At 44.4% G+C, this 12,286-nt stretch overlaps 1 protein-coding gene across 2 annotated transcripts in view; it reads right to left on the bottom strand.

Moving 5' to 3' along the window:
- NKD1 (NKD inhibitor of WNT signaling pathway 1) overlaps positions 1-12,005 on the bottom strand; it is a 241,334-nt gene extending 229,329 nt beyond the window's left edge. For both annotated transcript variants that reach the window (XM_029608520.1, XM_029608521.1), the window contains exons 1-3: positions 11,842-12,005; positions 11,650-11,682; positions 11,336-11,469 (exon numbers count right to left, since the gene is read on the bottom strand). In XM_029608520.1, the coding sequence (XP_029464380.1) occupies positions 11,336-11,469; positions 11,650-11,682; positions 11,842-11,866 (192 nt within the window). In that variant the 5' untranslated portion in view covers positions 11,867-12,005. The remainder of the gene's footprint in view (positions 1-11,335; positions 11,470-11,649; positions 11,683-11,841) is intronic.
- Between the last annotated feature and the right edge of the window lie 281 nt (positions 12,006-12,286).

Raw genomic sequence — 12,286 nt, 5'->3', positions numbered from 1 at the left:
AAAAAAAAAATAGGCAGCCTCCCAGTATAAACTGAACAGAATTCCATCAAAGACCTTCCTCTCGGATTACTTCAGTGCTTTTCAGAATGGCTTCCAGGATATTTTGGGGGCAATTACATTAGCTCTCCCTCCATGAGACGCTTGTTTATTCAGACGTTTCGTTTTTAGAAGGTGCACAAATGCGCACTATTTAAAGTGACCTCCCTAAAAGATAACAAATCCTTTACAACCAAAGGAGCAGCATCTCCAGAACTCACGGATACATAAGGGGGTGATTTTTTTTTTTTTTTTTTTTTTTAACGTGCGTGCCAACGACCACGAAAAGATAACGCGGGGCTCAGAACGTTCCCCGATTTCACGCGCACCGGCGATGGGCGTTCTGGGGGCTGAAGGAGTTGGGACTTATATGCATGCTCTTTTTTTTTCCAAAAAGTATGCGCCTAAATTAACCTGAGCGAGTTATTCCCTGCGAAGAGAGAGATTTTGGGTGCACTGAAGGGCCCTCACATACCCGAGCGTTTGCAGTAGCGAGCTAATGAGCATAAGTTGGTGTTGAAAAGGTGCAGTAAAGTCTTTATTGCTGCCCATATAAGTTACATTTCTAGGAGGGCAATTTTTTAAAAAGCATTTATGGGGGTAAAGCAGTGTGTCTTGTAAAACTGACCACTTGATATGTGGGGAAGAACGTGTAATGTTCACCTTGTGAGCTTGTATTTATCCCAGACGCCTTCTGGGGGGTGGGGCAGAGTCAAGATGGGGCGTACAGTGAACTGTAAATGTTATATACTACCATAGCAATCTTCAAAAAGCCAATTCACGCGCTAAAAGTGCACTTAATGCGGGGAAAACCTGCGAACAAATCACGGGGATACGTTGTAGTAATTTTCAAAAGCCCACTTAGATGGGTAAAGCACATTTACGCGCAGATAACACAGTTTGAAGCGAGTAAATCCTTTTGGAAATGAACCCCGTGCCTGTTCGTTTTTAAAGCGCAGGCGCGTAAATTCCACAAGCGGAAAGAGCTCACGCACATCAGCGGGTGTGAACGGGCACGGCGAGTTCTCCCTGGGGTGATTTTCTAAGCGAGGGTGCACGTGCACGTTTCACTTTGGAAAAAAAAAGTCGGTGCAAAGTCTGTGGGTAAAATAGTACCTGCAGATTTTACCCTGGGTAAAAAAAAAGATACCCCTCCCAAATGCAGAGCATACACGCGCGTCATAAATAAAAAAGCAGTTTACGCTCCGCAGTCGCACCGCACCCACTGTATGGATTTACTTTCATTGCAATGTTATGAAGATATCATACTTAACGTGAGGCTCTTACATTACCCCCCTGTGCAGCGGGAACCCATAAATCAAACCTATCATGACACTGCCAGTGACACTACATACTTGTGCCCCTCTCCGCTCGGCATGACCTCTAAAATGCAGCACGATATAGACATTATATGCTGTCCTTATACACACACACACAAGCATCTCGCTCTTCAATCAGGGTGGCAAGCAGTCGTGTGCTTCCTTACCAGCTGAAGGGCGAATGTACCAGTTCATAGAGCTGCGCCTGACCCACGCCATAAGACAGCGCGTCAGCCCCGAGACGCTCAACCAGCGGCTCCGGCCTACAGAGGAAAAAAAAGATGACTCCCGAATTCTTGTCGCCGGGACCCACAACACATTTTTTTTTTACAAATCGCCGTATTTAATTTTGTAACGTGCTCTCCAGAATCCTTCACCGCGCGGCCTCTCTCCCTTACCCCGATGATCCCCCATCTTGCTCTCATAAAGAAGCCGCAAAGCCTAAAAACTTTCTAACCTGCTCACGGCACTGGATTTTGCGCAGGCGCGTGGACACGCAATGCCTTATCCAAGGGTGAACAGCTTATCGGATGAACTTTAGAAAAAAAAAAACAAACCAAAAAAAATGTTTTATGACGACCGTACAAAGCCCATAGGAGTGCCAGGATACAAAGCAGCCGTACTCTTTATCGCCTCAGGAGGACCAGCAACAAACTATCGAGAGCGCAGACACGCGTAAGCTGGAATTACGCAGAGTGCCAACAAGATCTAACTCAGTGGTTCCCCAAGCTTTGGGTCGTGACCCAAAATGACAGTGGGGGGGATAGAAAATCAGAGTATCAGGGCCAAAACAACCCAACAGAACTGCTCCCCCTCCCTCTAGATTTCCACTCCTAATGGTAGTTAGCATGGGAGGGGGGTCTGTGAGCCAGGGGCCCCACTCGCTGTCCATTTCTCCCCGTGAGGGCTTCCTGTTAAACCCGACCCCTGCTCACAACCACCAGGTCCGGTGAGCACGCATCAGCTCACAGACCCCGCACCCATGACTGCTGCTGCTGCTCCCCTGCTTTGGATCACCGGGGGAGGGGGGGGGGGCGGACACTGGCTGGAGTCATATGAGATCTTCAGCATTTAGAGATCATAAAAAAAAGTTTCCATCTACCAAAGGCAGATTTACCAATGCAGACAAGGGAATTTTAATTTAAAAAAAAAAAAGGCGTTTTCTGTGGCTCCGAGTGGTAAGGACGCACGCGTGTGTCGGCATCTCTGCTTCCTGGAGGTTTCAAGGTAGCCAGCAAAATTATAAAAATCGCACTTCCAGAGACTGTCCACAATTTTTCTGCACTCCCTGTTCCCCCTCTAAGAACATCTGAACCATTCTCTCAATTTCATTCAGTCAGAGCGGCACCCGTGATCCCCACCTCACCACTCGTCGTGGGTTCCTGGTGCCCTCAACCTGTAGGATTTCCTTCTTCTTCTTTTCGTTTCCTACAGGGAAACCTCCAGGTCAATTCGGATGAAAACCACGGTCAGGTCAAAGCGCCCTGTGACGTCACGGAGCGTTTTGAAAGCGGCCCTGCCGTTTGGTTGAAAACTGAACATTGACAGAGCGAATTTTCAAAGGCCTCCCGGGGATTACGCGTGTGTGGCTGGGCCTCGCGTGCACAGCGCACGTTTCGCTTCTGGCCCGGCCACGTGCGTAAACTCCGGTGCAGGCGCAAGTGCCGGCCGAGGGGGAAAAAAAAAGGGGGCAGCGCCATTCGCCGCTGTCCTGGGGGGGAAAGCGCGCGCCGACAGCCCAACCGGCACGCGCAGATTACTTCTGCTCCAGAGGAGCAGCAAGTACTGAAATCAAAAACTGGGGGTTAGGTTAAGGTTTAGGGGGCAGGCAGAAGAGGGAGGAAGATTAGGTGGGGTGGGGGGCGGGTAGGGAAGTTCCCTCCCAGTCCGCTCCCACCCGCACCAGCGCGCGTGTATTTTAAAATCCGGCAGGCATGTGTTATAAAATGGGCCGCGCGCGGCTTTTTAGAAAATCGACCCCTAAGAATATAAGAGGTACCATGCTGGAACAGACCAAGGGTCCTTTGAGTCACTCCTGAGTCACAGGGAAGAATCCATCTTATCCTAAATAGCAAAGTCCATTCCCTATTGCTCATCCCCAGAACTGTGACATGGAGACACCCAGTTCCATCTGGCTAATAAATGTATGGACCTGTCCTCCACAAACTTGTCCACACCTTTTTTAAACTCAGCACTGCTACTAGACATGGAGATTAATATCCATACTGTCTATAATATGGAGTATTGGAGACTCGTATGTATCCCGGTGTGATATTTCAAATCGAATATCGGCATAGAAACATAAATAAATAATAGACTTGACCACATTCTCTGGCAACAAATTCCATAGTTTAGTTGTTAACTGACCGAAAAAAAGAAAAAAGCCTTCGTAAAATCTGATTTAAATCTGTTACTTTCTAGTTAGTTTCATGGAATGTTCTAGTTTGACAGAATTAAAAAAAAAAAAAATGTTCTGTTAACTTGTTGTACACCACTCGTAATTTTATAAACCTCTACTGCTTGTCATTGGTCTAATAGTCAATAGTCCTATCCATGTGCACGTTTCTGTCCCAAAGAAGGAATCTGGGCATCGCAGAGCGTTCACACATCCTGTTTTAAGCTGACTGAATCATGAATTCTTTCGAGAAATGATTGAATGGATCAGCTGAAGCCTTGGACAATTTGAGACTACTGCTCACAAGTTGGTATACCTGTCACGCTGTATCCAATATGTGCGCACACATATTTTATGTGCTGTTAAAAATAACGTAACTTATCCAACTTAAAAAAAAAAAAAAAATCTTAAAATAAAATCACACCATCATAAACAAATAAATAAATAAGATAGAAAAAAAAAAAAGCCACAACCAATGATTTTTTTTTTTTTTACCATGTAATGTACTTTACAAAATCTATCGATTTCCATCAGAATTTCACGAATATCAGACAAGCGTACACACCACTATGACTCCCATAAAATGCCTCTTTCCCCCTAAACGAGTAACACGCTGACAAAACAGGCAAGTGAAACGCCTGTGCCTTTACTTTGCTTCTAGTATGGCTCTCATAAAGAAAGCTAAAAGAACCACCAAGCCTAGCTGTGACCTGGAGAAGATCAGCGTCCAGAAATAGCTCCTGAATTTTAAGTCTATAGTTTTCGCCCAGAATTACAGGAGGGACCTTTTATTGTTAAGTAACACCAGTGCGAAGGGACTATACCCATGCACTCAAAAACGAGGTTTTTTTTTTTGGGAAGAGTTTCAGTGTAAATCTTCAAGAGTCTCTCTACCCAGGAAAGAAGTGATTACCACCAGAGAGGAAGCCATTACACCGTATACAGGACTGCACACCAAGGAGTCTCACATTTCGTCGCCACACGGAAAGGAAGAAAAGGGTTGATTTCATGTTACTTCCCTTCTCTCTAAAAAGAGATGTAATCTTGTATTTTAAACACCGGCTGAGACATTCTTTCGGAGAGTTCAGCAGACATAACCCTTCCATTTCACTCAAGGCTCCTATCATGTTCTTATGTTCTGATTTATGTTATATTCTTATGTTTTGCCACTCACAACTACAGATCATTCAACTTTCAAATGCTTTTACTTTCTCTGAATCTTTTTTTCTTTTTTTGTCTGCCAAAAATATTTAGCTGTGTTAGTGACGGGGGGGGGGGGGAGGGGGCAGAATCTGATCAAAATATTAGTGCATGGGCTCGAATTAAGCATGCATCACACGGCACCAGCATCATGACGTAAAGGCGAAATACAGAGCCCCCTCTCCCCTGGGTGCCTCCTTCAGATGGCTGAAGTATGTCAGCAACTTTTTTTTTTTTTTTTTATGTCACATCAGAACATTGTTAAATTTATGCTCTTCCCATGTATTTCAATGAAACCCTCCGGTGCGTAGCTTTGAAACCATGCAAAAAAATGTCTTAACGCTTTCCATATGGTGGCTGAGCTGGGCCTTTTAAAACTGCACCAACTGGTATCATTCAGGGCTAACTCCCCTGGAATGCAGCTTTCTGCCTCAGTTATTGGCCAACGCACTAATCTCATCACTGGGCCGCTAACATTTTCAGAGGCACATTAAAAGTTTTCACAAATCACAGCTGTCCAGACATACTAAAGTACACGCCAGTAATTCAATCATCTTGCATTGTTTAAAACCCGAGATTTCAGCAACATTTGGTCTCCCTCGCTCCCTCTGAATGCTCTGCAAAAAAAAAACTGCTTTTAAATCAATACCTTCTGCAAATAGCTCCAAATCCATTCTGCGGAAAAAAATATGATCTCGCTATTTGATCAACCGTGCCCGCCAACGGCAGGCACGATGAGCACTCTCACGTCCTCCTCTCCGTGGTACCTTCGGACCGTGGTTCCGGTTTCAGTCTCCGGTGGACCAGTGCCTGTGGGCTTGAAGACTGAATCTGATTGGCTGAGCCAAGCATTCTCTGATCTAAAACCGAGTAATGAGACAACTGTTGGCACAAAAGAATAAAATGGATTTTCATAAGGCATCTATTAAAAAAAAAAAAAAAAAGGATTTTTGGATCAGATCATTCTAAGGTACTTTTTAACAGTACTGTGTAATAGGAAGGTTTGCACTGCTTTCAGGTGGATTTTCTTTTAAATTAAATCTGTTAGGTGCACACAGTTGGCCTTGAAGTATTGTAGGAGTGATCTGTAGGCATGTTAATTCATTGATAGTGCTGCAGTCCCGGACACAGTTAGTTATGTTCCAACGTCAGTTCCACCTTGGTGTTTGCTGCTTCTCGGGCCTCTCCTTCCTGCTTGCACCGCCCCCCTGGCAGAGGCTGCGCTTTCAGTCTGAACCTCTACAGCTGAATTTTCAAAACTGTCTGCAGTGCACCATTGGCAGGTGCGAGTGGGCCCTTGGAGGTTTAGGCTAGGATTTTATAAACTGTGTGGTGGGAGCTGCACGGTTTACAAAACCCAGTGCTTTTCTGTTCCAAACTTAAGCAAGCATGTTGCAGTGCCCGTGCTATCTCTGCCAAGCAGAAACACGCATGCTTTCTCTACACATTTTCTAAAGCTCCGCGTGCATATTTTACACGTGCAACAACTGTACCAATTTGTGTGCAAATAGCCCAAAATTAAAGCACGGAGGCAGGCATTTGAAAAGTCTGCAGCCACTCCACTTCTGAAAACTCTTACTGGCAGGCCACCTTTCCAATCGCCAATCTGCCGACACCTCTACCAGTTTGCCCAGACTTCACCCCAGCACTTCACCCTGAGGCCCGCCCACCCACTTGGACATCCCCACAAAAAAAAAAACCAAAAAAACTGTAGAGAAAAAAAAAAAAAAACAAATCCGATTTCAATTGCGCAAGTCGATCAGCAGGGGTAAAAGTGTCCAGATACTGCGAGCTTTTGAATCCCATCCCGGAACGCCCCAGACCACCCCCTTCTCCTCCTTCCCCCATTAGATTTGCGTGCAGGTACGTGCATGCTCTTGAGGTTTACAGAACGGCATATATTTGCATACATGCTACTTACACGTGTATATGCTATCTTTATGCACACAATCCCCGCCTAACTCTTGGAAAAATACCTGAGAATCACAGTCTTAAATGTACTTCTTGATATTCAAGCATGTCAGACACATGCTCCAGATGCTAGTTACAACCCAAATCTGCAAAAGTATCTCTGCCACAAGTGTCCTGCTCCTCCTTGTAAAAAAAAAAAATGCATTTTGCTGCAAGGACGACAGGTTGACTAATGGGGATCATACCTGTTGGGTGGTGAAAGGGTGTACTTTTATAACTAATGCTACCCTGAGATATATTTATCCCCTGCTGACCTAGAAGGGTCAGCGACTCCTCATGTGAGCTGCTGCTCGGCCTGTCTGCCTCTTCTTCTCACTCAGCAGATCATTTACCGATAATAAACCCAGAGAGGTCTTTCACTGGCATTGCCTTTGCTGCATGGCTTCTACTGCTTGCTTAGCGTTCAGAAACAGGAGGGAAGATAAGCACTTTGTGAATGCTGGGAAAAAAAAATCAGCATTGCACCGAACCCTCTCTACCTATCTTCTAGCTGAACCAGGGCATAATATCACAGGAAGGGGGCTGCCAGGACCCCTCCCCCCCCCCCCAAAAAAAAGCAACATAGTAAACTTAGGACATATTTTTAAAAATGCAAATGGAAAAAAATAAAGAACTGTAAGCAGAGGTCAAATATAAAGTGGTAATAAGAAAAAGGGATTTTTTTTAAAAATTAAAGTCCCACCTTGAAAGGCTTCCTCAAACATAAAGACCCAAATGATACAAAATCCTGGTAAACTTGGGTCTGACTACACTGAGACAAGATTTCACCTGCTGTGTTTTGAAAAAACAAAATTCCCATAAATTCATCTACAAAGAACATTAGTGAAACATTTTTTTGTTGTTGTGCTTTTACCCAAAGAACGTAAACATACCCAAAAAATTATTATGATCCAATTACCACTGGTACAACTTCCACTGCTTTGGAAGAACAAGTGGCTAAGTTGACCACCCTGGGATTTGGGCCTGTGAATCGGAAGATTACACTCATGCACACCTCGGACAGCTAACCCCATCCCTCGGGCATGTAAATTCCCTGTGCCTCTGGCTTTGCTGCTGCTCTGTACAACTTTTGTAAGCTGCTGCCATGCAAAAAAAAAACAAAACAAACCAACCACCTTTTATAATAGTCTGAATAAAGACTAACTGAAGTTAAAGCACAGATCTGAGCTTTAGACCAGCTATCCAATGAGCTTGCTGAAGAGAGAGACATCACTTATCCTTCTTATTTATTTATTTTACTATTTTCTATACCGGCTTTCACGACCAAGCGTCACATCAAACCGGTTTACATTTAACAGGGCGTGCATTGTACAGAGAACTCGAGCAACTATAACTGGTGCAGGAATTGTAGTTACAATAAACAGGGAAGTACACAACTGGGAGCAGAGGAAGAAGAAGAAAAAAGAGAGATTGATTGAAAAAAGAATTATTTACAATGCATATTTAAAAGATGCAAAATTAAATCCAAAGTGGACTGAATGAAGTCGTGATTGAAGTTGATGACAGAGTGATGGTATTTACTTCCCAATAAGCGTGACAGATGCAAAAAAAGTTAAGAGAAGGCATCCGTCTGTCACTATTCTTGTAACTCCGCGATCTAGCTAGAACTACTTCCATTCACCAAATAAAAACCGTAAAAACTATTAAAAAGTGACTCCTCCACCTCACTCCGCCCCGCTGAATGGCATCAATGGTTTATTAAGATCCAGGTTCTTCTGCCTAATCACGACATCACTTATCGGGGGTCCCGTTTCACCTCCATCTTTACAGCACTTTGCTACTCAAGCATCCTTCTCAGATGGCTGAGGTGTTCGGGAATTGTCAAAGCACTCTCTGCTTGCTGTACTGATGATACAGAATTAGGCAGCAAAGACTTTTGTAACATACGGCCCAACATCCAGTCTTCTACAGAGTTCAGTTTATTCTGGCACTGCCAAGCTAGATGCCATCAATAACTTGACAAGCTCTCTTCATATATGTATGGTCAGACCATCTTTCATTACTGTATTAGCATATAGCACAAAAACTAGAATTTATCTGTTTGGTATTTTACCAAAAGGAATAGCAATTATCACCACTGTAGTGTTTCCTGTTGCAGACTTCAGTCTACAAGCTTCTTGCACCTCCGGAAAATGTCTATTTCACTAGATCTTCAAAAAAGGAGCCACATTTCACATTCAGCTAAATGAAAATTCAGAATATATCCAGAAAAAAAAATAGCCAATGCACCTGATCAGGAACAAAAGGGTTCGAATTAGAGAGATTTCTCAACTCTTAAGAAACTCAACCAAAACCCAATAAAAATTCAAAAAAGTCTCACATTTACTTTAAAATGGAACTCAAGTAGTCATATTGGTAATGGAGAAAACTGGATTATTTGCAGGTTGTAGTACTAAAGCCAATACAAAAGAACTGTTGAAACCTATGGCCTGTGCATAAGCTTTTGAGACCATACGGTGACATACTTGGGAAAAAGGAGCACCATCACCATTCACCTGGGCTAGAAATCCCTACTTAAAAAACACACAAGTGCATATTCACACGTCTAACATCAAAAACAGTTCAGAGTAGGACTGACTTGGCAAACAAGTTACCCAAAGGGTCCTATGCAACATTCACTGGACATTTCTTTCACAGAATTCTGCAGCAGATTCCAAAACGAATGACAGCAAAGCATTTACACTGGGACCATAGCATAACAATAGCTTACTTATTAAAATGGAATTGCAAGCTCTGCTTATATTTTTTATTGCACAGGTTTCATGAGCACTTTATATTTGCACAAAGAGGCTAGTTTATAAAGCACGCACAACAAGCGTAAGGGCTTTTTCAATTTTGCCTTTTTAAAAAAAAGGCAACTTTTCTTACATAATAGGGGTATCCTTCAAAATACTTTAGGCCAATGTAACATTTGTTGTTGTGTCCCCTCACCATACAAACTCTCACATCTGAAGCAGTTATAAAAAGTGTACCAAAAACAGCTGGTTAATAGTTCAGAGGGAGCCCGAAGCCTTGCATTATATGAAACTAAAAACAGAATTTGCTCCCTTCCAGAATACCTGCAATAAGCACCTGTCATTTGCCAGTCCAAGCCTTCTGGATTTTACTGTCTGAAAATCTCAACTTTTGTAGGTGCTGTCAAACCACCTTGGCTACCACCTTCTCCTGAAACTTTTGAAGCTAGTCAGGATTAAGATGATCAAAGCACTCAGGAGGAAGGCTGTGCTACAGGAAGTCAGGCTGGTGGCTACCTGCCCCCCTCCGTGCCTTCTTTCAGATGGGACCTTCCACAGAAGCCCCGGCTCTCTGTACAAGCCCGAGAAGGTAAATCTTTGTGCCTGGTCTGCTCTGACCCAAATAAAGAATCAGAACACGCTTAGGAAAAAAAATGTTGCTCCATTCTATTGTTTCTATCCACACCACACTCCAAAGCCCCTTGATTAAAAGTGCTACACAGAAACGGATTGTTTAACAGCTTGACCCCCCAAAAGTTAGTTCTGGGGGGGGGGGGGGGGGGGACAGGATCTTCACTTTTTCAGGACTTTGGTTTATTTGCTCAGTAGTGTGATGCCTGTAGATCTGATGGGCTGTGTTCACTGTTTCTCATGGGCATAAAATGAAAGTCCCTTAGTTTTACGTTTACTTCCCTCCTGTGGCAAAACTTCTAGCAGGGAAATCACTTGCCTGCTAACTTTTCTTGGTCTAAATCAAGATCCATCAGAGTGTGACGATCCTCTATTTCCTCGCGCCCCCCCCCCCCCCTACAGAATTACAAAAATCATGTAATACTCAAGGCATAACTTAATGTAATACACAAATGATTTAAGTTTTGAAATTGAAAAATCGAAAACAAATCCTTACACTTGCTCAACTTAGAAAGCAGCCATGCATTTAAATCCTTATGTTTGCCCTTTCTTTGTCTCTATACGGGTCCCATCAGTTACAAGCATGATGGAAGGAGACCGAAAAGCAGTACATGAAACCCAGCAAAGAAAAAAAAAAGTCTCCAAGGCAATTTTTGGGATAGCACAAACAGTACACCCGAAAACATAACTAGGACAGGACACGACCTTAATGAAAAGATTTCACATAACTTCTAAAGCCAGCTCTCATCACATCTCTGTCCCCTGTGCAAAACTGTCACTATCCAACTAGGAAGCTTCCCGGTGAGCAAACTGCATGCACTCCACTGCTCGGACGCGGATTTCTGCGCGCCTTTCCAAATATAGACATTTATTTTGTAATTTTCATCAACCCAAATCAAGGGGTGTCAGGTGGGCAGCAGAGTTTCTCCTAATTACATCGACCACCGAGCTCCACACTCATCGGAAGGACCCTGGAAAGTGCCATCTGGAGGCGAAACAGACCGCGCTTGCCCCCCCCAACCCAAAGTGAAAAGGCAGTTCGTATGTACCCTGTGGCCGAGCCTGCAGGCAGCCCCGTGCTGACAGCCCTGCTGGAGTCCCGGCGAGGAGCTGCACTTCTGCTTGGCGATCCAGTCCTCGATGCCCTTCCGAGCCAGGCAGGCGCTCACCGCGAAGCTATCGCCTGCAGGAGGAGAGAGAGAGGGGGGGCACAGAGAGACGACACTTCAGGCCACCGGCGGCAAAACGAAAAACACAAAACGAATCTCAAGGGGAAAAAAAAAAAGTTTTGGGGGAAGAGAGAGACGGGGGGGGGAGCAAAATTTCTGCAAAGAAAATAAAAGGTGGGAGGGAAGGTTCCTACCTTCGGGGTTTTCTCTGGGTTTGCAAACGGCAGCTGTTGATCGCATCCACGGGCGGGGGGGGAGACGCACAGAAAGAAAGAACAAGAAGGGAGGGGGATAATTAGTCACTGTTCTGTTACCCCCCCAAAAAAAAACAACTGGGAGAGGCTGCGAGGGGGGCTTAAGGCAAGGGAAAAGGAGAAGGCACTAACCATGTTTCGAATGAAGTTTCCCCATTTCTCTGCATTGGTCTGGTTAAGAAGCATTGGGCAGTCTGCGATTCCGAATGCAATCCAGTGTTTGTTTGTTTTAAAAATCCATGTGTTCTCGCTCCCCCACCCCCTCCAAAAAAAAAGCCCAAAAAAAATGTTCAAAGCACGTACACAACCCTCGCCGTCTCCTGCATCCTCTGATCCCAAGTCTTGTTCCTTCCTTCTCTTTTTCCCCCCAAAGACAGAGGCGGTTACAAAAGACCTTACTTCACCCACCGGGGGGGGGAGGGACGTGATTGACACCTCGTCGAGATTAGACCACTTGCAGGCGGCCTCTGCTTGGCTTTCCTATTGGGCAGAGGCGGCACATGAAAGAGAACAAAGATCCTTTTGGAGTCTCCAAAAAAAAAAAAAAAAAAAAGGAGCAGCTCTGTGTTTTACTTGC

Source organism: Rhinatrema bivittatum, chromosome 7 (assembly GCF_901001135.1).
Source record: "Rhinatrema bivittatum chromosome 7, aRhiBiv1.1, whole genome shotgun sequence".
NCBI classification, from domain to species: Eukaryota; Metazoa; Chordata; class Amphibia; order Gymnophiona; family Rhinatrematidae; genus Rhinatrema; species Rhinatrema bivittatum.
This window is presented reverse-complemented; position numbering and strand designations above follow the sequence as displayed.